Here is a 27,099-nt window from a genome sequence, read left to right as displayed (position 1 = left end):
TGTTTGTTTGTTTGTTTCATTGTGTTTTGTACTGTTATTTTTTCTCCTGATGTCTTACTTAGTTCCCCTGTATTCCTCCTATAAGTGAAACCATGTGATACTTTTCTTTTTTCTTCTGGTTTATTTCACTGAGCATAATTCCTTCTAGCTCCATCCATGTTGCTGCAAATGGCATGGGTTTATCTTTTTTAATGGCTGAATAATATTCCGTTGTGTATCTATGCCACATCTTCTTGATCCAGTCATCTATTTTTGGGCATTTGGGTTGTTTCCAGGTTTTACCTATTGTAAATAGTGTTGCAATAAACACAGGGGTACTGGTAGTCTTTTGGATCAATGTATTTGTGTCCTTTGGATAGATCCCTGGGAGTGAAATTGCCAGGTCATTATGGTAGCTCCATTTTTAGTAGACTAAGGAACCTCCAGACAGCTTTCTATAGTGGTTGGACCAGTTTGCACTCCCACCAGAAATGTAAATGTAGGAGAGTTCCATTTTCACCACATCCTTGCCAACATTTGTTGTTGCTTTTTTTTTTTTTTTTTGATATGTGCCATTCTTACTGTTGTAAGGTGGTATCTCAGTTTGGTTTGGATTTGCATTTCCCTGACAATAAGAAATGTGGAACATTTTTTCATATGCCTGTTGGCCATTTGCATTTCCTCTTTGGAGAAATGTCTTCTAAGTTCTTCTGCCCATTTCTTTTTTTTTTTTTAAGATTTATTTATGCATACAAGAGCTGGGGTACAGGCCAGAGGTGTGGGAGGGTTATTTATTTATTTATTTATTTATTTATTTACTTATTTGTTTGTTTGTTTGTTTGTTTATACATGCACTGGGTATAGTCAAAAGCGCGGGAGGGTGAGAGAATTCACCAGAGCCAGAGCGGGGAGCAGAGCAGGCAGAAGGACCGAAGTACACTGCTGAGGGGAGCAGCGGGCGGCAGGAGAGGTCTGCGCGTCATGTGGGACCCTCCTCTGGTGGCCGGGGAGCAGCCGGGGATTGAACTGGTGCCGCAGAGGCCCCGGGGAGCTTCGCAACCCAGCGCTCAACCGCTGCGCCACTGGGGAGGCCCTCTTCTGCCCATTTCTTGACTGGATTGTTTACTTTGTTGTTGTTGAGCCATGTGAGTTCTTTGTATATCTTTGTGATCAGTCCCTGATCAGTTGTATGGAGTACAAAGATTTTTTCCCAATCGGTCGGGTGTCTCTCTGTTTTGGTTAACGTATGGCTCCTATTTTCAAAGTCAACTCACAATCCAAGGTGGCTGCTGGAGCTCCAGCCCTCTGTCCAAATTCTGGCAGCAGGTAGAAGGCAGAAATGCAGAAGGAAACACCCTCTCTCTCTGCCAGGGTTCATTTCATGCATTGATTTGATTAGGCACCAGCACCCAGATGAAACATTGTTTCTAGGTGTGACTGTGAGGGTGTTTCCAGATGAGATTAACCTGAAATAGTAAGCACAGCACACTGCCCTCCCCAGTACTGTTGATCATCATCCAGTCCACTGAGAGCCTGAGTAGAGGACAAGGTGGAATACTGCCTCCTCTTGGAGCTGGGGCAACTCACTTCACCTTCTTCTATCCATGGGCTGGGCTTTATATCAACTCCTCTGATTCTCAGGCTTGGTCTCAGACTAAATCATCTCACCAGCTTTCCTGAGACTCCAGCTTGGAGAGCACAGGCTGTGGGGCATCCCAGCCTCTGCAGTCACGTGAGCCAAGTCCTTCTGCCAATCTCTATATGGATATCCTGTTGCCCTGGTCCTTGGGAGAACCCTGACTACCCTGACTAAGGCATCGTCCCTCTAAGGACGTTTCTCAGAGATGGTCTACACCACTACTGCTTAATGCTGCCTGACCAGGATTCAGTGATAGGGGCACACCTGGATCCAAGGCAGACTAGGAAATGTAGTTTTTACTCAAGATCAGGCCTGCTGCTCAGTTGAAAATCTCAGAATAGAAGAAGACGAGACTGAATATTGGTCAGCAAGGAGTGGTCCAGCCCCTGTCTTAGCTTGCGTGCTGCCTGGGGACTGGTCCAGCCCAGGGCTCTTCTTCAGCCACTGTCATTTTTAAAATGTTGAGCTGGGCTGGAGAATAGAATGCTTCTTTCTTAAATGAACACCTACGTAGTGATCTTATATAGGTAACCAGCTTGCAACTGGGCATTTGCCTCCCTGGGGTGGCTGGAAGCCTAGACTCAGCCTGAGCCTGAGCAGACCCAAGGGCTGCATGCATCACTAGGGCACTGTCCTCAGCTGATGGGAAGCCCTTGGAGAGAAGTCTCCTGGTAATGAAGGCGCAGACGGACTTTTTTTTTTAGACTATTTATGCACACAAGACCTAGGGTACAGGCCAGAGGTGCAGGGGGTGAGAGGATCCACCAGAGACAGAGTAGGGAGCAGAACAGGCAGACTGACTAAAATACACTGCTGAGGGGAGCAGGAGCGGGGAGACAGGAGAGGTCTGCTGCACAATGTGGGTAGCCCCCTGGCCGGCCAGGGATCGAACTTGTGCTGCAGAGGTTGTGGATACCTTCACAGTGCTGTGCTCAACCCCTTGCACCACCATGGAGGCCCAGACTTCTTATCAAGAATTAGCTTTGTGAGATACATGTTTTCATTATGCTCCTTATTTTGTGGAGCTGAAACTGAGGCTCAGGAAGAGGAACTAATCTGTGCAAGGTCATAGAGTCAGCTCACCCAGATGCCCCCACCCTCCCAACCCTGCTCCGCCCCCCAGGCTGGCTCTCATTCCATGATGAAGGGGTACAATCTGGGCTTCTTCCAATACCCTAAAGGCACACCCAGGAGATACTATAGGTTTTGTTCTAGACCCACCACAATAAAGCTCATAGTGCAATAAAATAAGTCACATGAGTTTGGGAGGTTCCCAGCACATATAAAACTTATGTTTACACTATACTGTAGTCCACTGAGTGTGCAACGGCATTATGTCTGAAAAAGCAACACATATACCTTAATTAAAAAACACTTTATTGCTGAAAATGCTAGTCACCATGTGTAGGGTAAAGAAAATATCAGGCTTTTCTGCCCTTCCGCCATCAGGATAGATGATGGATCCTTGTCCTGAATGCATGCCTGATGGTGGGCACCTGGAATAGGGTGTGGGCATAGGTAGATGGGATTCAGCTGAGCTAAGACTGTGCTTTTAAGGGCGGCGTCACGGGGGGACGCCAGCAGCACCAGCAGCAGCCGCAGCCGCAGCCGCAGCCGAAGCCGAGAAGCAGCAGAACGAACGCTAGAGAGCCCAGATAGAGTGAGGACTTGCTGGGGGCTGGGAGGCCTGCCAGCCTCCCAGCCCCCCAGCCAGCACCCCTGCCTGCCATATGCCTGGTGAACCCCAAATAAAAAACCTGCAAAACTACTGAGGACTCTGACTCCTCCTTTACCCGATCTGCATGGGATCAGAAAACCTGCACTGTGTCCAGTCCTGCCCCTTACAATTGGCGTAGTCGGCAGGATCCATGCAGACGGGTATGGAGCCCTCTGAAGACCTGGAGGGACTAAGGAGAACAGACTGTTTGCCTGTGATGACGCTGGAGGCGCCATGGTGGCACAGAAGGTGGACAACGTCCACGAGCTACAGGACGAGACCTGGCGTGAAGGAGACGCCCGAGAGAACCAGCCAACGACACCGGAAAGGACCAGCCAACGACACCGGAAAGGACCAGCCAATGACCCCTGAGGCAGCAGGCCACTGCTGACGCAGGGAGAGGCCAATGGACTTGAACTGATGGACTGATGGACTTGGACTGGCAATCCCGCCAAAAGGCGGAGGACCTTGCAGGTTGATATGTTTTGGGACCCTGGGGATGGAACAGTTTTGTTTGTAAACCCCAGGAGATGGGAATCTGGGGTGGCCAGTGGGCCTAGATGGCCAAAAGCAGCCTGTGCATGCCCAGCAGCCAGGTGGAGGAGAAAAGCCAACTAAGAAGGCAAAAGCTGGTACTGATGCTAAGTTGAGAAGCCCTAAGCGGCTGTTAAGCAGCCTGGGTATGCTGAAGAACTGTGAGTCTCGTAAAATCACCTGTGGGTGATGCCCTGCTCATTCTTGAGTGAGGGTGAGGAGCTGAGGAACCTGTCCTTGGGGGATGGGTGGGGAGCGTGGCTTGGGGTGGAGCCCAAGCCACATGTAGAGTTTTGATCCCCAACCCATGTGCTTGTGCAGTGGGTTGGCTTGAGTGCAGGGGTCTGCGAGTCGCATGGGTGGCCATGAAGGCCGAGTGTTGGAGCGACTGCAGACAGAAACCCTGAGGGTTGGTGATTACCCCCAACAGAATAAAATTGCCAATCCCAGAGCTAGTGCATCCTGGGGGTGGATGCTGTGTGTGCCTTGTAGCCGAGACTACAGCCAGAGAAGGCCAGGAAGCCTAACGGCTCCTGGTGTGTTATAGCAGATGCCGTGTGTGATTTCCCCTCCCTCGTATGAGCAGTGCTTTCGGCAGCAGATTTGGTGGCTCATCTGCTGGTACCAATAATTGTCTTTTGCACTTGGTTGGTGCCCTGCCTGGACTTATTTGTGTTCTGTTGTATTTTGTTATATTGTATTTTGTTATTTGATGTATTTGCTTTTGTGGGCCATGGCTGCATTGTTTGTTTGCTTAGAAAATTGTGTATATATGTATAGACTGTATGGCAGAAAACCCTGAGGGGGTAGACTGTAGGGTAAAGAAAATATCAGGCTTTTCTGCCCTTCCGCCATCAGGATAGATGATGGATCCTTGTCCTGAATGCATGCCTGATGGTGGGCACCTGGAATAGGGTGTGGGCATAGGTAGATGGGATTCAGCTGAGCTAAGACTGTGCTTTTAAGGGCGGCGTCACGGGGGACGCCAGCAGCACCAGCAGCAGCCGCAGCCGCAGCCGCAGCCGAAGCCGAGAAGCAGCAGAACGAACGCTAGAGAGCCCAGATAGAGTGAGGACTTGCTGGGGGCTGGGAGGCCTGCCAGCCTCCCAGCCCCCCAGCCAGCACCCCTGCCTGCCAATGCCTGGTGAACCCCAAATAAAAAACCTGCAAAACTACTGAGGACTCTGACTCCTCCTTTACCCGATCTGCATGGGATCAGAAAACCTGCACTGTGTCCAGTCCTGCCCCTTACACCATGTGAACGTTCAGCAAGTCCTAATCTTTTTGCTGGTGTAAAAAAAAAATCACACTATCTGTGGAGCACAGTAGAGCCAGGTGTGCCTGCATTTTCTCCTGTGGTAAGACGGAAGGAATGATCCCTGAACCCAGAAATCCAGACCCCTCGGTGGCCACATCCAGTAATCTCCTAGCTATAGTCTCCCCCACATCCTGCTGCTTCTGCCGCCACCATCCAGGACCAACTGAGCAGGGCATTTGGGGGGGAGGAACCTGGGGGAGAGGGTACAAGGAAGCTTTGTAGGTGCTGTGCTGGGGGTCCCCTCTGCACCCCTCAGGGACTGGTGGCCCTCATCATGCAGGGAATTTGGGATCCTGACTTGAACAGAGGTCAGGATGTGTTGGTTGCATTGGGCTTTAGTGGGGGACCCCCTCAGCCTAGCTCCCAGTGGGGTGGGTGGGCTAGACGTTGGGAATCATTGGGGCAGGTGCTCTCTGCGCATTTGGGGGGCTTCACTCTCTCTGGAACAGTGGGGAGGCCCATGAACTGGGCACTAGGGCAAAGGAAACCCCTGAAGACATTTGCTGAGTTTTCTTCGCGAGCACATCGACAGGCAGGGCTCCACAGCCACGAGGCTCGCTTGGCTGAAGTCAGGGGTGGAGGGATTCATCAAGCTATGGCTGAAACAGCAGCAGCGCAGCCCAAGCTCAGCGTTGCCCCCGAGGGAGGTGTGCGTCCTGAGTCTGAAGTCAAGGGCATGTGGGAGTCCCCAGTAGCCTGCTCCCAGATTCCAGGATCAGCTACACTATCTCATTGAAAGCTCTCAAATGCAGCGGGACGACAGCCACAGTTCCATTCTGCGCATGAGGAAACTGAGGCTCGCAGGAATTAGGTTACCAGCCAAGGCCAAGGTGGCCCCTGAAGTTAGCTGCGCCAGAGTTGGACTCCAGCCCTGGGAGTCTATTTCAGAGTCCTAGGGAGGGACTTTGATACAGGGCCCGGGAGCCTGGCCCTTGCGCATGTTATTGGGTTAAATGGTCCTTGTTTATTACCTGCCTGTTGAAAACCTAATCAAGTAGGATGGGCTTTTCCCTGTGGGGGTAGGAGGGTAAATGCAGAAGCCCCACCACCTGGCCTACTGCCTGCACCTCTCACCACCCAGGTGATTTTGGTTTCATTTGCTTGGCTAATACCTGCTTGCAGGATGATCTTCAATGTTAAAGGAAACATTTAGAGTAAACTTTAGTTTGGGCCTCCCCGGGGGCGCAGCAGTTGAGCGCTGGGTTGCGAAGCTGCCCGCAGCCTCTGCAGCGCCGGTTCAATCCCCGGCTGCTCCCCGGCCACCAGAGGAGGGTCCCACATGGCGCGCAGACCTCTCCTGCCGCCCGCTGCTCCCCTCAGCAGTGTACTTCGCTTCTGCCTGCTCTGCTCCCCGCTCTGGCTCTGGTGAATTCGCTCACCCTCCCGCGCTTCTGACTGTACCCAGTGCTTGTATGAATAAATAAATAAATAAATCTTTTTAATAAACAAACAAACAAACAAATAAACAAATAAATAAATAGAGTAAACTTTAGTTTGATAAATGGTAACTGTTACTATGGAACTAATCATAGTACAACCTGGGTCTGTGAGCCTCAGTTTTTCTCTCTGGAAAATAATTGGGGGCAATCACACCCACAACAGAGGGTTTAATTAAATAAGAGGATGTACCAAAATACTTTGCTCAGTGTTTGGCAGACAGGAGAGGGTCAATAAATGCAGCAGCAAGGACAGGAGTCCTTGGGGACACAGCGACCTGTGCCTATGTCCAGTCTGCAGCTATGACCACATCTGCCTCATGGCCTGTGGCAGCCTGTCGTTAAATCTGTCTGATTGATGGATGGACAGAACTTTTAACCCTCTCGTAAATGTAAAAAGACTACATTTAAGAGCTTATAGTTTCTTTTTATTGCCCCGTTTTTCCTCTGAGATTTACTGAAGTCTTATAACATACCAGGCACTTTATTAGGTCATCAGAAATTTCATTAAGTCCTTTTGGCATTTTTTCTGAATTTTTTTATGTCCAAATTTATCAGGAATAAATTTGATTTTTACCAAGTACCAAGCTATTCTCAGAACAAATACCGATTATACATCAGGACAAGCACCCAGCACCCAGACATTTGTGAGTGCCCAAGTGCTAGAATACTTGTGGGCAGCGACATTCCTGAATAGCTCTCTTTGCAATTCTTCCAGGGCAGGCTGTCACTGGAAATGATGTGGAATCAACATGAGGACTGACTCCCCAGGGTCAGGTAGGAACATAAATGGACCAGGTGGGTTTGGGGCACAGATGCCCTTCAGTTCATGCCCATAATCCTTACCATCTGCCTCATTAATGAGGGATCCCCTTGTTAATTATCTGATCATGATCTGCCCAAATGCAATAACTTCTCCGGTGGCTGAAAAAGAAAATCCACCTGTAGGTTTGAACAATTTAAGTTGTCACCACTTGGGGACAGTGAGGGGTGGTGGGGGTGGGGGCTGCTTCTGCCTGGTGCTTCAAAGATCCTACAAGAAACAGGCAGCCTCACAACACAGAATGGTCCTGCCCCAAATGTCAAGAACCCCACGCTTTAAAGTCACTGATCTAGAACAGTCTTCTCCGTCGTCATTTCTCTTCCTCCCATAATGAATCCCTCAGATTTATCAGATTATTGGAAGGAATTAGAGGGTCTCACTATTTCATCCCAAATCCTGTCTCCTCTGCTGCTCCCCTCAGCAGTGTGTTTCAGTAGATCCACCTGTTCTGCTCCCCACTCTGGTGAGTCCTCTCACCTCTCTGCATCTCTGGCCTACACCCTAGTTCTTACATGCATAAGTAAATAAAAATAAATCTTTATCAAAAAAGAAAAGAAAAAGGACAGTGATAACATGAGAGAGTGGGGATTTTCCTGCCTACCTCTGCCCTCCATCTCTCAATAGCATTTAGATGGAAAGAACCTCCCCATCCTTCAGGAAATGAGATCCGGTTCCTACGGCCATATCACTCTCTGCTTTCTGAGTCTCTAGGTTTTTCCTCCACACGGACACTAAAGGCAAATCGTGGGCCCATTTGAATAAGTGGACATTACAAATGACGTGATGCAGGAAAGGCACAGGTGAACGAAATCCAGCCCTACAGACTTGTCACGGTTGCCAGAGGACAGATTCTGCACATAAAACAGAAACTGCCCCTCACCTCCCCCGCCCCTGGAGGTGGGAGGGGCCCTTCCAGGGTCTCCCGGGGTTTCGTGGTCCAAATCCAAGTTCAGTGGCACCATCCTTGGCCTGCGCCCTTTGCTCTCTTTCCTCCCTTTGTCCAAACCCTAGCGCAGTCTTCATCCTCTGCCGTAAGTTAGCACACAGTGGGCATGATGGATGAGCCGCAAATTTACCTGAAGTTTCCCCAAGTATGAGAAGAATGTTTTCTTGGCTTTAGTTATTAAACACCAGCAATGCTATTTCTGGTATCGAAGCCCGGAGGCAAGGAGGCCAAAGCAAGGGGAGCAGGAAAATCATAAGGTAAAACATTTACAGGAAAAGTACGGCTTGCAAGGACCAGGCCCTCCAAAACCAGTGGACTTTCTATAAAGAGCAATCTCTTTCCCTCCCTCTCTCCCTCCTTGGCTGATCTTTTATACATTTTAGGTTTTGTTTTTTTTTTTTAAAGATTTATTTATTCATGCATACAAGAGCTGGGGTGTAGGCCAGAGGTGTGGAGAGGTAAAAGGATTCATCAGAGACAGAGCGGGGAGCAGAACAGGCAAACTGACTGAAATCCACTGCTGAGGGGAGCAGCGGGGAGACAGGAGAGGTCTGCTGGGCCATGTGGGTAGCTCCCTGGCCGGGGATCAAACTTGTGCTCCAGTGGCTGCCGCCAGCTTCATAGTTAGTGCTGAGACTTAACCCCTTGCACCACCAGGGACGCCCCCATATATTTCAGTTTTAAGAAGACAAGATGTTCCTCCCTTTCTAAAGGGCCATTTATGCCAGGTTCATCTGTCATACAGACACATTATTTCTGAGAACACAGTTACGGATGGCACAAGTTGTACGGCTCACTAGAATAACATACTCTTAATGATCCAGAGACGATGCAATCTTTCATAAGAAGCGTCCTGTGAAAGCTGAGGACTATTGAATGATGATTAAAGCTGAGGACTATTGAATGATGAAGTTCCGTGAGATGCCAACAATTAATCTTGATTAACACTTCCCTTGTAATGCGAGGCCTTGCTAAGTCTCCTTTCCTTTGTTGTTCATTCACCCGCCACTATCCGATGGACCCGGGGGCGAGGCTCTGTCCTCCACCCACACATCCCAAATGGTCCGGGGTGGTCACAGAGCACAGCTGGTGAACTGAGGAGGAATGTGAGGCCCATGGCCATGTGAGGCCCGGGGCCACATGACTTGCCAGGGCCCACCCAGGCGGCTATAACAGGACCTGGACTCTGTGGTTCTTTCCAAAGTTCCAGGGTGCCTCACGCTACATTCCACCAGGCAAGAGCGCTGAGGACCCAGCTTGCAAGTGGGAGGCGGCCTCCTGCATCCAGCTAGAAAGGGTGTGTGCGAGAAGCACTGCGCTCCTGCCCTGCCCCGAACAGGTGACCCAGGCACTCACTTGTACTAAGAAGTGGGATTGTGGGATTAGGGCACCCATGGGATTGAGCAGAGCTAAGCATTAGGCCTGTCCCTGCCTAAATAAGGCCTCCCAGGCAGATCTTAACATCACATTCTATGCTGATTATTCACTCATTCCTTTCCTGAACGCCTGTGCCTGCAGCGGTCCAGGCAGAGGGGCTGGGGGAGGGTATGAAAATGGATAAAGGCCACTGGAGCCCACCATGCCCAGGAAGGCAGGTGATGGCTTTGTCAGTCCAGGGCTGAGCGCTGCCTCACCGCCTCCAGGGCTTGTGGGGTGGGGCTGGGAGGGCCCAAGGCCCGAGAGTGTTCTAGGTTAGCTGTCCCAGGGCTGGAGTGTTAGGTGGGCTCCCTGGCTCTGGAAGCCAGGTCTGAGCTCTGAGGCAGCACTTCGCGTAACTAGCATGGCGACCTGGGGCAGATGACTGACCCCCTTCCAGCCTTTCCCTTAAAGATGGAGACGGTGCCACCAGCTCGCACTGCTCTGCTGCTCCCGGCACCGCGAAGGCAGAGAACACCCAGGTCAGGGCCCATCCCAGCTGCTGCTCGTCGAGGGTCAGTGCTGGCTGGCCCCACTGTGACTGCTGGGGGTTTTATTGCTAGGAATAAAAATGAAATATACAGGAGGCATATATGTGAGTTATGCGACGAGCCAACTTATCTTCCTTCTGCAGACGGGAAGCTGCGGCTCGGAGAGGGAGAGGCTCGGCCACAGCAACAGAAAGGGGCAGGTCAGAGAAGGGAGAGCTCTGGGTTCCTTCTGTTATAGGACAGGGAGAGGGGCAGCCCAAACCCCGCAAACCTGCCTATTCTAAATGGGTTCTGCCATCAGCCCCATCAACACAAAACATATGACACTTTAATGGGAAGGAAATTTAATAAAACTAGGAAACAATACAGGAAAGGCAAAGAGTCTAGTTTCTAAATGAAGCACCCAAAGTGACCCATCCCCTCGTGGGTAAAAGTCCATCCAAATGGGATTGGCCCAGAGCAAGGCCCCAAGGCCTGCCACAAGTCTAAAGCATCTTCCAGTGGGGACCCACAGAAAAGGGTCACAAACAACCGGACAAGCCCGGAAGGAAAAGAGCAAAATCAACATCAAGATAAAAGCTGCCATGGTCACCTCCCCACGGGTCTCACCCACATCTGTGTCACCCCGTCCACGACCAAAAGACAAGCGCAGTTTCTTCACGTGTCTCTAGGCTCCACGCGCCTCCTCCAGGGCTCCTGGCTCCATCCTGCTTCCTTCCTTAGTCTCTTCTCCAGCTTCTCCTCTTCCTGCTCAGCTCCACCCTCCCTTGGGTGGGGCAGGGAACCTCCCCCTTTCCTGGGGACCACCCTGTTACACTTCCACAGCTGCTGCCTTTGAGCAGGGGCCGGGGGTCTCTGGAGCTGTTCCAACAGGCACCTCTGGGCAGTGAGGCGAAGCCACAGAGGACCTGGCGGCCTTGCCTTGCCTGCAGGGGATGTTTCCGAAGTTTCCAGAATGCACTACCACCTGCTGTGCTAGAAGTACGGTGCTCCAGGTCATCCGCTGTAGCGGCTGTCTGTGTGTCTGTATGGGGACAAGGACACCGTCCGCCCTTCTTGCAACTCCAGCTACTGGTTTTGTGACTGGTGCACATTCAGGGACCAAGTGCTTTGGGTTTTCCCTAGGGAAATAATTTTGTAAGCGCCTTGCAGGCGGCAGCAGAAGCGTCTACAGGGCCCGGGACAAGTCACCCAGGTCCATTTGAGCTGGAACTAGAAGAACCTGATGGAATTGCTTGGAGGGTCGCAGCATCCCCAGAAGGTTCTGCTGGGAAAAGCAGGCAGGTGCTTCCAGAAGGGTGTGCTGGGAGAACAGGACTCGCTGCAGGAAGGGGGTGCCGTCCAGGGCCAGGTGGGCGCCCAGGGCACCGTGGCAAAGCTGCCCCGGGCGCAGGCCGGAGCGTGTCCAGGCACCACCCCGACCCCTGACTTAGCTACCTTTAAAACGCACCGCGGGGCCGGGCAGCAGGCACCCGCCAGCCCGCCAGCCCGCCGGGGTGAGTAGTCTAAGGAGCTTCGCCCCCCGCGGGGCCATCCCGAGTCTCGGCGCAGGGCGGGGGAGGCCGCCACGGGTCCCGCGCGCACCCAGGGCCTCGACGGCGCCCCCCCCCCCGGCGCCCAGGTCCCGCGTCCGGGCAGCCCGTGGGAAGCCGTCGCGGTGGCCCCCGAAGTCGGCTCATAAATCATTCATGATTTATTCGCTTCGGGCGAGCGGGGCTCTGAGGGCGGGGGCGGCGCGGGGTGGGGGCCTGAGGGGGGCTGGGGCGGGACCCGCGGGGAGCGGCCGCGCCCTGGTCAGGGGAGGGGGCCGCGACCCCGGGAGCCCAGCGCGCCGCCTTCCCGCAGGCTGTGGGCGGGGATCGGGGAGCGGGGCTCGCGCTGCGCCCCGCTCCCCTCGGCGCCCCCTCTCAGTCCGGCAGCAGGTGGCGCGAGCCGGGAGCGCGGCCGGGGGCGGCGAGGGGGTCCCGGCGGCGAGGACGCGCGCAAACTTTGCCGGCGCCGGTGGGTTTGCTCTGCAGCCGCGGGAGGGGCCGGCGGCTGGGCGGCGAGGGTTGGAGGGGTCGGGGAGCAGGAGGCCGCGGGCTTGCTCTTTGGAGCGGGGCGGACCCCTCTGGGCGGGTTGGGGTCTGCTTCGCGGTGCCGGGAACGCTGGGGGCGCCCCGGGGGCGCCGGGCATTGAGCGGCCCCGACCGGGTAGGGCCGCTCGCGAGGGCACAGGACGGGGCTTTGGGGGTGCCAGGGCGCGCCGACTCCGGGAGCCCACGGGAGGACGCGCGCCCCCGGCTGGGAGCACCACCCTCGCCCCTTCCTTCTGGCTGCGGCGCGGGGACCTCGCGCCATCGCGGGCCGGGAGCTGGGCGCCCCGCGCGCCCCCGCGCGCCCCCCGCCAGTCCGGCGCCGGCCCGGACAACAAAGGAAAGTGCGGACAGAGGGAGCGCCGCGAGGTGTGGGGGCGGCGGGCCCCAAGTTGAGTTTCCCTGCGCGCCGCCGAGGGCCAGGCGGGCATCCAGCGGAGGTGGGCAGCCCGCTCCGGTCCCCTGCCCGGGGCACCCCCGTCCGCGCGGCCCGGGCCACAGCGGGGCGCCCCGCGGGCCGCCAAGTTCCCGGCAACCCCAGATCCCCCAAGCTGCTCCTTCCCGCGCCCGCCGGACCCTTTCTTTTGTGTCCGCAGCCGGGAGAGGCGGCTGCTTGGAGCAGGCTGGGGGCGCGGAGGGGGGCCGGCGGGGGCGGGGGTGGGGGTAGAGGGAGAGGCTGGGGGCGCGCGGGGAGCCGGTGCCGCGAGCTGCCCGCAGCCACAGGTAGCCCCGCAGCCCGCGGGCGTCTCTCCCAGAGAAAGACTTTCGGGGGGCGCCTGAGGGTTGCAGCTGACCTTGATTAAGGGAAGCAGGTGTGTGGCTGGAATCCTCGACCCCTCTGCCAACCCCCCCAAATACCCACTGGAAACTCGCCCAAGCGCAGCTGTGGGTGGGTTGCACCGGATGGAAGGGCTGGCTTTGTGGCTCAGGGCTGAGGATCTCAGCTTCATGGGATTCAAGACGTGAAGTTGCTACTCGGTTTTCTTCCTCACTCATGTGAGTTTCCCCTCTGAAGACTCTTGGCGGTTCCTGACTGTCAAGGTGGGCCTCGGGGCAGTGGTGCAGTGGCGCTTACCGGGCGGATGCCCGGCTGGCAGAACAGGTCTGCAAGGACCGTGCCCAGGTGTGGCGCTTCTCAGGTCTCTAAGCCCCTGGCACTGAGTGAAAGCCGGGCCGCGGGCAGAGAAGCAACTGCTCAGTGTCAGCTAAGGTGGGGCTGGGGCTTGTCTTCAAAGCCCGCCACTGTCTCTAGACAGTGCCCTTTAGCCTTGCTTGCCTGCCGTATGCCGGCCATATGTTTATGACCGTCCGTGTGATTTCCACGCCAGACTGCTTCCACGTTCTAGTACGGTGAAGCACTGCGGGGTAGAGGGAAAATCATAAAACTTGAAACCAAATGCTGTTGTGTTAGTACAGTTTAAAATAGGAAGGAAGGAAACAAGCTTAGCAGGAGGCCCAAAGCTCCCTGAGGATTTGTTGAGGGTCAGGTTGCTTCGTTATGAATGAGAGAAGCCAACTCTGGGTCACTTTAGCAGAAAAGAGACTGGGTACCGAGTGGCTTAGGCAAGTGGCTGGCCTGCCAGGCCCAGGATGCAGGGGAGCGGGAGTCGGGACCCCTGATTAGTATGGGAGTGTGACGTGGGGGTGGCTGCTGGCATTGCCCCTCCTCAAGTGTGTGGCTCCAGGCCCAGGGTAGGCACCTGTCTGGCTGAGCCTGAGCCCCAGCGCACACCCCACCAACTCCACCCCACAGTTTGGATGCCTCAGCTGGCCTCATAATGACAGCCAGGGCTGCTGCCCTCAGGTTTGCAAAGGGGACCTCTGATGTTCGGTAGCTCCCATCTCTCCTGCCAAAATGCCCAGATGACAAACATCTACTACAAAGATCCTTTAAAAGGAGCTCCAGCGAAAGAGAGGCCATGAAGCTCGATGGTCAGTCCACCGTCGCTGTCTTTGTGCTGACACCGGTGCTGGTGGAAGCACTGATCTCTGGTCTCAGGATCATAGTCATGTCAGCTATTTGCTCACAGTGCGCATTCTTGAGCCCCTTTCCTGGTTGGCTTGAATTCCATGCATTTAGAGCGGAAACCGGGAATCTGTGCCCATAGGCTCAGGCTCTTGATGAGCTGAGTGCCTTTGCTGCCCTGAGGGAGCAACTTGCAGCGCCTGCAGAGCCGAGGTCCCGGAGAAGAGGTGGTCCCGAGGATGGTAGACCCCAGGCTCTGCCCAGGAGCATCTGACAGGAGACAGTCTGTGGAGAACATGTGCTGGAGAGCAAAGCTGCACACCCCAGCCTCTCTCTCCCGAGGCTGTGGAACTTCAATCAACAAACGCTTGATACAGTTTTGACATAGGTACAGCCCTCCCTTTCCCGTTTGATCTTAGCAGTCCTTGAACCGAGTGCCTGTCATGGGGCTCAGATGTTGGGCTTCAGTGAGTGAGTGGGGTCCTTGGGCTACCTCTGAGAAAGATTTCAATGGCTTCCTAGTCAGTGGCACTCCGAGCTTACTAAAAAGACATTTGCATAAACACAAGCTGGCAAAGGCTGTATTTTTAAAGGCAGGTTTATTAGGTGGGCAGAGAGTGGCCTCGTTCCAGGCAGTCCTTATAGTCTGGGTTTTTGGTTTCTTTTGGAGGGGCTGGCTAGGGGGAAATTCATTCCTCTGTGGAATTTTCTTTGTAATGATGGACAATCTCCATGCCCCCACCTCTGGTCTGTGCCTACAGAGCTTCCCCAGCAGGTTTAATGACTCGTTAAGCATTTCCACCCTTTACCTCTCATTGCCGGCCCTGCGGCCTGCGAAGCTTCCACCAACTGCGTGCCAGCCTCTGGAGGCACAGGGATGAGTAAATCAGGGCCCCCACATGGCAGCTGAATAGAAGAGTCTTTGCAGGCAGGGCCTTGGCTTGCGGTGGTGTTTGGGGAGTCCAACACGTCTTTGGACGTGAATTAGCCAGGCTGGTGTTCTTCAGAATAGTTCTGGATCTCAAAGTTCAGTTGTTTTAAGCATCAGCCCAAAGGCAAGAGGGTGGAAAATGCACATGAGTGGGCCTCGCTCGGAGAAGTTAGGTGGATGGTCTGCATCTCGGGTCTACACCCCACATTGTGCAGCTGTACCTGTTGGCCCCTGAGAACCTTCGGCAGTGGTGAAGTCCAGGGCTGCTCTCAGTCACTCTTGCTCCCCTTATACCTGCCTATCAAGCCCAGACCGTCTCTTTTGGCACCACCACTGAAAACAGTTGTATAGTGTTTTGTAAGCAGCCAAATTTTTTTTAAGATTTATTTATTTATTCATACGAGAACCGGGGTCTAGGCCAGAGGTGTGGGAGGGTGAGAGGACTCACCAGAGACACAGCGGGGAACAGAACAGGCAGACTGACTGAAACACACTGCTGAGGGGAGCAGCGGGCGAGACAGGAGAGGTCTGTCCTGCCATGTGGGACCCTCGCCAGCCCGCCGGGATCGAACCCACACTGCAGAGGCTGCGGACAGCTTCACAGCGCAGCGCTCAACCGCCTGCGCCACCAGGGGAGGCCCTAAGCAGCCGAATTTTGTGATTGTCTTAAAATTAATGCTCAGAAGTAAGAAAGACCTACACTTTGGATCAAGGTGTAAAGAACTCTGGCCCCACAGCTCCAGGTGCTAACTGGACAAATCCTTCCAGATCCTTCCATTCGCAGTGGGAGGGTGGGGGCGGGGAGAAGTCAAGAGGGAGCAGTTTGTATTTCATTCAGGGACTTTACCTTCTTGCTTTTCATGAGGAAGTTTGAACATGTTTATTCATGGCTCTCCCAGGGGCCTTTGGCTATTTCTCTCCTGCTGTGTCTCCGGCTGACCTGGCCCGGGGTTGGTGGCATTACCAGGAAGCCAGCCCTTCTTAGCAGCTGAGCCTTTAATCCCTCCAGCTGCCGCGCTCCTTGCCTGTCCCCTAGCAGAAAACTGAGATAAGAGGTGAGTGTGGTTCCAGGGAATGTGTGTCGATGACGGGTATTGTGAGTGCGGTGCATGTATGCATGCATGCATATGGTGCTGTGTGTTGTGTGTGATAGGAACATAGTGAGTGTGTTGTGTGCAGATCCAGGGAGCGTGTGTGATGCGTACACATGTGTGTTGTCGGCGTGTGTGGCATGTGCTAGTGTGTGGCGTGTGTCCATGATGTGTGTGTGCACAGTGTGTATTATTCCGTGTGGTATGTATCTTGTGGGAGGTGCGTGCATGGCAGCAGTTAGCATCTGGTCTGTGTGCATGGTGTGGGGTGGGTGTGTGCACGCCTGCCTGCTGACGGGAGATTAGTCCCATCCTACCTGGTAGCCACACTCCTCCTTAACTACCTTCCTCTGACCCTGGGTGGCCTGGCAACTTCATAGAGGGACCTTGCCAAAGCTAACTTGCGCTGCTTCCTTCTTGTTTGTTCTCTCTGGAAAGGACGTGAGGACTGAGCAGGGCAGGCTGTGTTTGGATGTGCGCGGGATTCATTTCCTAGCAGAACCCGTGAAAGCCTAGAGCAGTCCAGAGCCCAGGCCGGGCTGGCACAGAGACCATGGCTGGCGGGGCGACAGCACTTTGCAAATGGTCACCAGCTCTGCGGTGGGTGAGATGGAGCCTTGACACGGGAGCAAGGGGGTTGCGAGGTCTGACCTGGGAGCCACTGAGGGTCTGAGCAGCCCCTGATTTGATAAAGAGCCTTCCTGCAGGCGGCGGCTCGGTGCAGAAGTAGCGGGAGTGGATAGCCGGTGGAAGACCAGGCAGGGCGCAAGGGTTCCAGGTCAACTGATATCTCCACTCAAAGAGCTCACCTCTCTCACCTCTTGTCTGAACTCGTTGACCTGGTGGGAGGGAGGTGATGGGTCCTGAGCCTCTTGTGCAGTGTGGCACTTTCTTGATGACCCCCCTGAGTTCTCTGGGGGGTTCTGTTTGACTTCCGAGCCCCATGCAATGGCACCAGCGAAACAGTTCTCTCGGCGCATTCAGGTTTCCTTTCAGCAAGAGGTCTCCGACCCTGGCCCCACTTAGCCACGGGAGGGTAGCTGCTTTTAGTCTTGTTTCTTTCTCGCTGTGCCCCTCCTCTCATCTCCTGGACCCCTAGCTGTCCAGGCGCTGACTTGGGGCGAAGGATTCCCTTGGGATCGCCTGGTGAACTGTTAGAAAGATGCTGCAGTGTCAGGGCCTTAGCGAGTTTGGTTCCAACCTCGATGTTCTGCAATCCTAGCGTGGGTTGGCGGTGAGTGCAGGTGGGGATGCTGGAGATCGGACCAGTGAGCAGGTGAGGAGAGCAACAGCAGCGTAAGATTCCCTGGGAGAGGACCCACGCCTGAGTCTAATGCTGGGGGCCCCCTGGAGGGGTCTCGGCAGGGAGCCTCCTGGTGTCCTGGTCTGCTTGGGTCCTGAAGGCGGGCGGCTGGGCTTGAATTCTGGTCCACCATAGATCAGCGCCGACAAGGGCAAGCCTTTCTGCATCCATTTCCTCGTCTGTAAAATGGGATCGTGCCTGCAACTGGCCCCCCTGGTGACGCATGTGGGACAGAAGCTGGGATCCAGGAGGTGCTGTCGCCGGCTTCCTTTCCAGGGGCGCACAGCTTCTCAGCACTCCCTGTGCTGGTGTGTGCTGACCCCAGAGGGTCTGCCTTGTGAGTCTGGCCCTTTGAGGAGGGGCCTTCTGGTTCTCGGGCCCTGGGGCTCTGCAGCCGGCTCAGAGTACCCATCTCCTACCCAGATCAGGCTCAGGGCTGGGTGCCCGCAAGCTGCGCACCGTGGTGACCGCTGCCTCCTTCTCTCCCTGCCAGGGATGGTGCCTTGAGCAACTGAGCTCCAGGAGAAGACCCAGCCCCTCACCGCGCCAGACCGGCCAGAAAGCGGGAGCCTCGGCTGACCCAGCCCTCGCCGCGTCTCCGCTGTCTCCGGAGAGGCTTGCTCCGAGAAGGGAGGCCTCCCCGCTCTGCCTCATGTTTGGGGGCTGGCGCTGACTATGCTCCTGTGTCAGCTGAGTCTCAGCTGCCTGCTGCTGCTGGGGCTGGTGGCCTGCACCGGGCCCGGGGAGCCCGAGCGGCTGGAATTCGCCCTGCCGCCCGCCCGCTACGAGGCGGATGTCTTCCGGGAGCCCCAGCCGCTGCTCTTCGGGCTGGCCCGCGGCTTCCTCCACGTGGTCCTGCCCGGGGCCCTCCCGGAAGGTAGGTGCCCGCGGGAGGGACCCCATCAGGGCAGGCAGGACTGCAGGGGACGAGGTGGAGGGGATGGCATCACCCACGCAGAGGGGGCTCAGGCCCAAGTCGAGGAAACCCGGGCCGGGTTACGCGTGTTGTCGGGAAGGGGAGTCAAACTCTGTCGTCGACGTTGGCTTTCCGCTGTTTCAGCTTCCTTCTCTCTCTCCCCACCACCTCCTCCTCCTCCTCTGGCAGTGAATTATTCTCCAATACATACAGAAGGTAACTATTTGGATAAAATATGGGTAAACTTGGGCTACAAAATGAAGGCTGAAAATGCAAATGCTCTGTCTCGCAGTGAGACGCTGATAATGACCTCCCAGCTTGACCCCTTCACTCTCCTTCACCCCCACAAAACGCAATTTTGACATTGCTTAGGCCAAGGACAGGCCCCAAGTAACCTGCTTCCTTGAGTAGCTGCTATTTACGTTAGTGCTGAGAGCTGGGGCCGGGGTGGAGGGCACTTGTCGGGACTTTGTGGCCCGCCCCCACCTCCTGCTTCCCCGGCTCCATGTCTCCATGCTTGTCTGTGCTTCTCTGTGTCTCTGGGGCACAGTGTCTTCTTAAACGGGGTGATGAGAATGAAAGCGATCTCGAGGAAGGGTCTGCTGTGAGGGCTTGGCCACCTGCACTTCTGATTGCCTTTTTATTAAGTTGAGGTAACACAGCCCATGATTCAGCGGCATGGGGTCCCACCCTCCAGGGGTGTTTTTTATAATCTTAATGCTACGACTCCCCTAAGCGTGTTCTTTTAATGACAGAGACATGAGTCCTGTCACTGATCACTAAAAGCTGGAAAAAAGCGTGGTTATGTTTATGAGCTCCCTTAACTGGCAGCTGTTATTCATAAGAGGTCCGTGTATGTGCGTGTGTGTGTGTGTATGTGAGAGAGAGAGAGAGAGAGAGAGAGAATTGTGGACTTATTTATATTACATTCATATTATGGACCATTTATAAATTTTCATAAAATACTTGCATGCTAAATTTTGTTTTACTCTTTTGGTCTTACTTTAAGGAATGGAAAAATCTGAAGTGTGGTTCTCAATTTTTTGGTAGTTTAAATTTCAGTTCAATGAATACATCACTCTGTGGCCCTCTTGTCGTGGAGGAGACTCCTCCGTGAATGCTGGTTACTGTTTATGTCAGGCTCCTAAAAACGGGAACGCCAAAGGACAGCATAGACAATAAACTGAGTTTATTTCTTAATGTTGAATAGTGTTCACTGTTGTCAACAGATCGTTCTCTTTTATTTGTAGGTCTTGACAGAAAAATCATTGACTAAACATGCCTAATAGTGTTTCTTGTCTTGGTTTCTTTGTTTTTTTATGTAAAAGACACAGAATTCAGTTGTTTCATATGGATTTACTTTGACTTCCTCAAGAAGATTGCGAAACACCCATGTTCCACTCTAAGGAACATGTAATTAGTTCATCCCATAATCTCTTTCCATATGTTGGTTTATGGCTCCTTTCAGATTGCTGAGGAAGGCTTCACCGGCTTATTTTACAAGAGAAAGTAGTGTCCTGGGAAGCCTTCCTTTCAGTAATCAGGTTGGAGGACCTCCTTCAGGTGGCACAGACTTCTAGTCCATTCGGTGACTCTGAATCCATTAACATCATTAGTCTAGACGGAGGCGTCCGGATCGCCTCAGTCCCATGGAACCTGGGGCGCCAGCCTTGCGTGTCCCTCGAACTTCATCTGTGCTTATGCCTTTGGGGACAGAAATTCCCCAAAATTTCAAAACTAGGCCAGAGCAGACCAGCACTGTCCTTTTCAAAATAAATGATTAGTGACTTAAAGCAGATGACATTGAACATGGGGGGGTGACGTCTTGGAGTGTTGATTTTCTTCCACATTGCCATCATTTGTGTTCTTGCCATTACTAGATGTCATGATTAGCCTCAGAGTGCCCGTAAGGTGCTTTGCAGGATAAAAGACCCATATGAGGCAATTGTGGTCTTTCCTTATGGGGGAGCCCATTTCACAAGAGCCAAATCATAGATGGACGTCTTCATAAGTGACAGGGCGTGCACGCACACACACACACACACACACACACACTCTGAGTGAGAGAGAATGAGAAAGATCGATTCCTATTTATTAGCTCAACTAGCAATGCACTAACCAGAGCAGAAAACTGCAGGTGGCTCCTCCATGGAGTGGTAACTTCACAGAAGGTGAGTCAGGTGCATCACAGAACCTAGGTGCATTCTTTCACTGGGAAGAGTAGAGGCCATGTGAATGCCACGTGCCGGTGCTGGGACAGAAGAGGACGGAGGGGCCTGAAGCCTGGGCCGCCTCTTTTGTGCCATGGGAATGGGGAGTTTTCTGTTTTCACATCTCACATCCAGCTAAAGCCGTCTACCAAATTTGGCATTTGGAATTCTCTAAAGAGAAGCCGATGTTGTGTCCTTGTAGAAGCAGGTTGGAGAGGTTTTGTTTAGCCTGGGCGTGAGGCAAAGACCTACCTCCTGGGTGGAAGAAAAGCTTAGCTTAGCTTAGCTTAGACCAGGTGCCGACACACTGTGCCAGAATATGCTCTAGCACCTGCGCGGCTGTGTCATAAATGCCCACCTTGGTCTGAAGCTGCCAGAGCAGTGCCCTGGGCTGGGCTGGGCTTCGGCTTGCTAAGGGGACAGTGATGGTGGACACCGGGTGGGCTGGGGTGTTATTCGTCTGTTCATTCAGTTCATCCTCCTGATGGCAGGATGACCAGGGGCGTCAGGGAGAATGCTTTCCAGGCAGAGGAACAGCATGGCGGGAGCGTGGAGGAGAAGCATGAGGTGGGTGTTTCTGGGGAAAGTCGGCCAAGCTTGGGGCAGCCTGAGCTGGAGGACCCTGGCAGGCAGGCCGGGGAATTTGGCAGGGGAGGAAGCTTAGGCAGACTTCCAGGCGAGGGGCCATTCATTGGCAATTGCTATTGAAATCCCCTCCTTTCTGGGTCTGCCTTGCTGGGTACTGGGAACCAGGTAGAAGGGGAATAGGGGTTTGGAGAAAAAATCCAACAGCAGCTGGTAGGAGGGGTCGTGGGAGGTGGGTCCCCTGCAGCCGAGAGGGAGCCCATAAGGAACTAACAGAGTGAGGGGTCGGCGGGGCTTCGATGCAGGCTGCATCTCAAGTGCAGAGAGCCAGGTTCAAGTCCTGCCTTTTGCCATTTATCTGCTGCATGATATTGGCCAAGGTGTTTAGCTTTCAGAACCTCTGTTCCCAGGGCTGTGACCTGACTGTGTTCAAAACCTACTTTATAGCTTTTATCCGTGAGGCTCAAATGAGATGACGTATGGAAAGCTTGTGTTTATTTTTACTTATCTTTTTCACAGATTTCTATCAAGTGTGCAGGCATGTATGCATTGAGGTACTGGTGCTGTGCAGCCTGTTTGTGATTTGGGGGTACAGGTTCACACCTCTTCAGATGCAGGTCCCCACACCCCACCCACCCTCAAATCCTCCGTAAACCCTCTGCTTAAATCTTGCCTGCAAGTCCTCAATAAATGTGGCCACTATTATTTTATGATTTGAGAGGAAGAATTGGTCAAATTAGATGCCAGGATCGGTGTCAGAGGGGGGCACAAGAAGTTGTCTCCAGGAGGGATCCTTAAAATGCCTTTCTGCTGTTGTCCCCCACCCCCAAACATTCTATAAGGAACTGTCTGGTAAGCAGCAGCTCCAGGGGCCTCCCTGGCAGTGCAAGGGGTTAAGTCTGAGCACAATGACGCTATCAGCAGCACGAGTTCAATCCCCAGCCAGGGAGCTGACCCACATGGCGCAGCAGACCTCTCCTGTCTCCCCTGCTGCTCCCCTCAACAATGTATTTCAGTAGATCCACCTCTCTGCTCCCCACTCTGTCTCTGGTGAGTCCTCTCACTCCCCACACCTCTAGCCTACACCCCAGCTCTTGTATGCATAAATAAATAAATATCTTTCCCCTGCAAGAAGAAGCGCCATCACTCTGGAAATGTAGCCTCTGGGTCTCCTGGAAAGCCCCAGTAGCGGAGCAGCAGCTAGAGCCAGGGCTTGCGTGCACTGCGAGGCCACCGGTTGGTCTTTGCTCCCACAGAAGGACCCGCATCAGGCAGCCTCTTGCTCTCTGCATTCCCAGGTCTCTCCTGCTGCCCTGGTCTGCAGCGGGCGTGCTTGCTCAGTGCTGGCATCTTCCGACTCTGGGAGTAGATGATAGTGGCCTTTCTGCTGATTCTATCTCCTGGGGCAGATGGGAAACCAAGTCGAAACACGATGGCTTGTCAGGGGGCAGCTGGAGGAGCAGACTGAGAACCCCCGTCTCCAGGACGGGCTGTTTGTCCTGTATCCTGCAGCTCAGCTTGTGTGTAATTTATCTCCCTTTTATTTTACCCCAGGGTTTTAGACGTGAGCATGTGTGCTGTGGAAACTCATTTCGGCACAAGTGCGCATTGCAGGTGACGTGGTGCGATGGCGAGCAGTGCCTCTTCAGTCCTGTGTCTGTGATGGACCCCACTTAAGTCCTGACCCGGGTCAGCGCCCGTCTGATGGAGTAAGCAGAGAGAAAAAAACAGTCTCTTCTGCTTCTAATTTCATAGAAATTCTCAAGAATTATTTTCCGTCCCATTTTGGTATATTTTTAAATTAGATTTTGGGATGGTTGACCTATTTCTAACTGCATTTTAGGCTAATCTGATTTACTTTTGGGATTCAGCAGGGGTGGGAAGGATAAGTGGGAAGAAGAAAGAGTTAACCCTGGTTTCTGCAGGATTTGAGAGGCCATCGGGGTGCTCAAGTCAGTGGAAGCACAGTCTGTTGCAGGTAGCACACACCTATTAGCTTAGGAAATGGGGGGAAATTTATCATCAGGACCCCAGGTGACACCCCGGTTCAGGTCAGCCCCCAGGGGCAGAGCGAGCCCTCGGGACTCTCCTGGCTGCACTCTGCTTGTCACCATGTCACCCCCCTCCCTAGCCCACTCTGGTGCAGTGCCCCCCCTTTCCATAGTCCTCTGGGTGAGAACCAGGCTGTCTACACCCCAGGTTTCAGGCCAGCTTCCTGGACAGGGCCAGGGAGTTCCACGTAGTCACTCCTGTGTGGCCACCAGGGCGTTGCCAGCCGTGGGCCAGCAAGGGTGACGCTGCCTGGGCCCCAGCCTGGGGGCCTTCACTGCCCCGGGGCACTCAGCAGGGAGGTGCTTCTCTTGAAGGGGGTGGCAGGGCGGTCAGCCACCTAAATGGAGGATGTTATTTTCTCTCCAGCAGCTGTGTGTTCTTACCTAATCCAGACAAAACCAGACTGTCCCCTTCCAGTATTGACAATGGGCCGGGCCCATAAAGAAGGTGGTGGAGGGGAAGAACAAATATTTGTTGGTCTTCCCTCTCCGGTGTTGCTCCCTATTCGGACAGCCCAGAGCTGCCACCTCCTGTCATTCCAACATTGCAGCAGCGGGCAGCTCCGTGTGTCCGCGGCAGTTCAGACCCACCAGTGCCCTGGGGGCTGCTGCTCGCTTTGCATGGAAAGGGGGCTGCGGTTCAGGGCGCTGACTTGACCAGGCCCCATGGCTCGCCAGTGCACAGGCTCAAGTCTAGGTGGCTTGGCGTGGGCATCCGCGCTCATGGTGGCCGCTTTTACTTTGTTGATAAGAACTTTTTTTTTTTAAAGATTTATTTATTTATACAAGAGCTGGGGTACAGGCCAGAGGCGCGGGAGGGTGAGAGAATTCACCAGACACAGAGCACGGAGCAGAACAGGCAGACGGACTGAAAGTATGCCCAGGGGAGCAGCGGGCAAGACAGGAGAGGTCTGCCTCGCCATGTGGGTAGCTCAACAAGATCAACTATTCAGGGAGTGTTCAGATTTCTTGGTTGTCTCATAATGTCTATTTTAGAAAAGTTTATTTCATTCAGGACACAAATATGCCCACCCACTGCAGTTGGTTGATGTGCTTCCAATAGGATGTCCCTCCATGTTTTTTTCCCTCTTGTAATTTCTCTATTGAAAAATCTAGTTGCTTTTTCTGGGGTATTTTGTCATTGACTGCACATGGCTGATTCTATCTTTAGAGTGGTCTTTGCATGTGCCTCTGTCCTTGGCATCTCCTATAAGCTAGTACGTGTGAAGATCAGATGAAGATTCATTTTCGGGGCAAAAAACAACTCCAAGATGCAATTATAATTTGCGTCAGGAGATAGGTAGTGTCTGTCTCTTCATTATGATGACTGTGATGTTAGCGACATTGATGATCATGGTTTAGATTTCTTCATTTACAACAGCACCAGTCTTTTCAACATGCTTGCAAACACACTCTCAAATATCTTAAAACTCATAAGGAAACAGTGAGATACTTTGCATATTCTTTGACTTGAATTTGTGGCCATCGCTCCATGTCTGTTTCTAAAATAAACAGGTTCTATAAGCCCGGAACTAAAAGCTTTCATTGACTGATCTTTTGATGTAAGTCCAAGGCTTAAATTTTTTATTATGAGTTAATTGTTTGAAGTTTCATGATTAGCGTTTCTGATATAAACAGCTCCAAAAATACATTCTCTATAATTTCTGGCTTCCTTGTTTTAATTTCTTTGAAGTGGAGCAAAACCACTTGGAGTTCAGAGTTCTAGATTTTTCGTTTGCTATTTGCAAAAGAGCAGTTTACCCACGGTAATTTCATCTAAATTGACGGGCCTTTGTTAAATCTTTATGGAACATTTGACTTCATTTCCAGCGTTCATTCTTTTTTATGTTCCTGGTTCCGTGGTTGATGTAAAATTTAATTACACATTTGTACTCTTTATTCATGAAGAGGCAGAAAGAAACTTGGGAGCAAATGCAGTATTATTGGGTTGATTTTTTTCTTTCTTTTCTGTCACCGATTCATTGATCGCTAACCCCTAGTCCCTCTGATGTGATTTTATTTGGAGATAAGGTTGTTGAAAATGCAATTAGTTAACATGAGGTTGGACGGTATTAGGGTGAGCCTTGATCCAGCATGACCAGCACCGTTATAAAAGGAGAGATTTGGAGACAGATACAGACACAGGGAGGATTTCCTGTGAAGATTGGACTTATGTGGCCATAAGCCCAGGAACTAGCGGAAGCTGGGAGAGATCTAGAACAAACCCTGAGTCTTCAAAGGGAGCATGACACCTGGATCTTGAATGTCCTGCCCCAGAACTGAGATGAGATTTCTGCTGTGTAAGCTGTGTCCTCTGTGCAACTTTGTTGGAAAAGATCCAGCAAAACAGTCCGCCCACTTAGCAAAGAAGTGAAATGGCATTTGCCGAAGTGCAATGGCACCTGGCAGGTGGTCTCGTCACCAGTGTTTTTGAGAAAAGGTACTGGGTAGCTGGAAAGTCAGGTTTAGCTCCTGAAGAGTGACATTTACATATCAGAGTCACATCATCCATGCATTTAGCTCACAAAGATTCTTCTCTCTCAGCTAAAGAGTTAAAAAGAGAGAGAGCGGACTCCCTGGTGGCTCAAGGGGTTAAGCACCGCACTACGAAGCAATCCGTGGCCTCTGCAGCATGAATTTGATCCCTGGCTGGTCAGGGAGCAACCCCCATGGTATGGTAGACCTCTCCTGTCTCGCCTGCTGCTCCCCTCAGCAGTGTACTTCTGTCAGTCTGCCTTTCTGTTCCCCACTCTGTCTCTGGTGAGTCCTCTCACCACCTGCATCGCTGGCCTGTTCCCCAGCTCTCTTATGCATAAATAAATAAATCTTTAAAAAGAGAGAGGGAGAAAGAGGTGGGGGGTGGTGAGGGGATTCACCAGAGACAGAGTGGGGAGCAGAGCAGCTGGATCCACTGAAATACACTGCTGAGGGGAGCAGCAGGGAGACAGGAGAGGTCTGCTGTGCCCTGTGGGTAGCTCCTTGGCCGGGGATCGAACTCAGGCCACAGCAGTGATAGCCTGAGACTCAACCCCTAGGCCACCAGGAGACTCAAGGTACCTTTTTAGACGTTGTGCAGCTTGCTTTCCAGGTCAGTCTTCCCTGTGATATTGGACAGGGCTCCTGTGCTTTCCCGGTAATTGTTCTCTGGATATCACTCCATTGTTTTGTTTTGGTTTGTTTTTTTTTGTTTTGTTTTTGTTTTTGTTTTTTTTTTGGTCTCTCCATTGTTTTTACTAATTCCCCCATTGATGCTTGGAAGTCTATTGCACTTTCTTTTTGATGAACGTTGATTTGTTTCATTTTTATCCTTATTTCCTACATAAATCCATTAAAGTCTATAAAATTTCTCCTGAGAACAATTTTTTAGGTTTTCCTCTGTGGGTTTGGAATGTGGCGGTCTCATCTTTAATTTCTAATAGCTTATCATTTCCAATTGGCTTTCTCATTTTTTTTCGCACGGTTTGACTGAAGTCAGCTGAATGAAGTTTGCCTTTTTGAAAAGGAATGAACCACAGAGAGGAAGTATAAGTCCGTGTGATCCGTTCTGGTGGAAATTCCCGAGTCCCCGTGTGTCCTGTCAGCCCCGTCCCGAGCTCCGAGCCGGGCCCTGGGCTGACGCACCCCCAGCCCCGCGCGCCTCCTCCCTGCGGGGCACCTGCACGAGGACACGGA

General features: G+C 52.9%; 1 protein-coding gene across 5 annotated transcripts in view; it reads left to right on the top strand.

The window, feature by feature from the left end:
• PROM1 (prominin 1) overlaps positions 1-27,099 on the top strand; it is a 74,911-nt gene that overhangs the window by 5,368 nt on the left and 42,444 nt on the right. For 3 of the 5 annotated variants that reach the window (XM_054688031.1, XM_054688030.1, XM_054688032.1), the window contains 3 exons: positions 7,347-7,400; positions 18,159-18,542; positions 18,771-18,797. In XM_054688031.1, the coding sequence (XP_054544006.1) occupies positions 18,341-18,542; positions 18,771-18,797 (229 nt within the window). In that variant the 5' untranslated portion in view covers positions 7,347-7,400; positions 18,159-18,340. Of the gene's footprint in view, positions 1-7,341; positions 7,401-18,158; positions 18,543-18,770; positions 18,798-27,099 lie in introns of all 5 variants that reach the window. The other 2 variants (XM_054688033.1, XM_054688034.1) reach the window with 2 other exon arrangements.

The sequence above is a fragment of the Talpa occidentalis genome, unplaced genomic scaffold, assembly GCF_014898055.3.
Source record: "Talpa occidentalis isolate TD23 unplaced genomic scaffold, MPIMG_talOcc4v2.1 talOcc4.6, whole genome shotgun sequence".
NCBI lineage: Eukaryota > Metazoa > Chordata > Mammalia > Eulipotyphla > Talpidae > Talpa > Talpa occidentalis.
The sequence above is the reverse complement of the archived record's forward strand: the minus strand, read 5'-3'. Positions and strand labels throughout refer to the sequence as shown.